At 38.8% G+C, this 1,300-nt stretch overlaps 1 protein-coding gene across 1 annotated transcript; it reads right to left on the bottom strand.

The window, feature by feature from the left end:
- Nucleotides 1-364: 364 nt before the first annotated feature.
- LOC107580657 (protein Asterix-like) lies at nucleotides 365-1,240 on the bottom strand (the record flags this gene model as incomplete). The annotated part of the gene is made up of 3 exons (XM_016266330.1): nucleotides 365-689; nucleotides 856-953; nucleotides 1,106-1,240. Coding segments are annotated over 3 exons (300 nt in total), but the record flags the coding sequence as incomplete, so codon positions are not given.
- Nucleotides 1,241-1,300: the final 60 nt, after the last annotated feature.

Below are 1,300 nucleotides of genomic sequence, written 5' to 3'. Positions count from 1 at the left end.
CCCCACATTGCTCCTATTAATAAGAAAAATATTACTTCCAAAAAAAACAGCTGAGTTGCCAGTTGTTCCTTAAATCCTCCAGGCCTGTGCAGAATCCATCTTGGACACACTGAGAGGAACACATCTGGCATGCCTGTACAGTACTGTTTATCAGTTTGCAGCAGTATCTTCTCAGAAAAACTAAATCTTTCAGAATAAAAGGCTTTTTTAAACTTCCATCCGCACATTTAGTCAGAAGCAGCAGCAGCAGGATGAATACATTAACATCAATCTCTAGTTTTGCACTTCAAAGTGTCCTAATTAGCACTAATTACTTGTGTATATATGAAAATTACAGCCACAAAGAAATGTTTGAAGCAGTGCACAAAATCGCTCATTTATTTCTCAAAATCATTCACAGCATATGAATATTTTAGCATAGTGTGATAACATACATAAAAACAACCGGTGAGCACAGAGAAAACTTGAAACGATCGTACAGGAGCTACATCTGTCAATTTGTCAGCCTCTGATTGGCCAGCTGGGCTGATGAGTGTACGTCCCTGCGTTCCAGGACTGTGGGTGGATCAACTGGTTTTCATGCCATCCCTGCTGAGATGGCTTACTGGGTTTGGATTATTTGTTACCACGGTGGCGACATGGGCTGTGGGTTCTGCAAATAAGACATCACGACTGCCGATATGGACAGCCTGAAGGAATGAACGCATGTTTAATTTGGCAGTCCAGAAGCATTACATTTGAAGGATTTCTTTAGGTAGATTACATTTTAGTACTTCTATAAAAGATTCAATAATAATGGAATCATCCAACATTTGTATTCAGTAGGAGAATAACAAACAAGCATAAGCAACTCACATGAAGCTGCTCATCATTTGTTTGGTGTCCTCTGAGCTTCGTGAATTGGCAAAACTGATGAACGAACAATACACAGCAATCCATGCGCACCATTTAAGCTGCCAAAAACACAAATACACAACAGTTTGAACGTTAAATCATAGCTGAGCATCAATCTGCTCATGTTTTAGACATAAACAATGACAATCATTAAGTAAGCATCAATGTTAGCTGTAAACACAGGTGTTTATGTAGATGAGGGTCAAGTCACCTTGAGCATCAGGCCACACATACTGAAGACCATGCCGAGCAAGTTCATGTAATCCGGTGTAGGATCTTCCAATGTGGGGTTAGTTTCTGTGTTGGGAGGCTTGTAGCTGTAAAGCAAAAACACAGTATGGCTTGACTATTAATGCTGTCATTTTCTTTTGTACTACAAAAAAAAAAAAAAAAAAAAAAAAAAAAT

The sequence above is a fragment of the Sinocyclocheilus grahami genome, unplaced genomic scaffold (assembly GCF_001515645.1).
Source record: "Sinocyclocheilus grahami isolate Dianchi unplaced genomic scaffold, SAMN03320097.WGS_v1.1 scaffold39117.1, whole genome shotgun sequence".
NCBI lineage: Eukaryota > Metazoa > Chordata > Actinopteri > Cypriniformes > Cyprinidae > Sinocyclocheilus > Sinocyclocheilus grahami.
The sequence above is the reverse complement of the archived record's forward strand: the minus strand, read 5'-3'. Positions and strand labels throughout refer to the sequence as shown.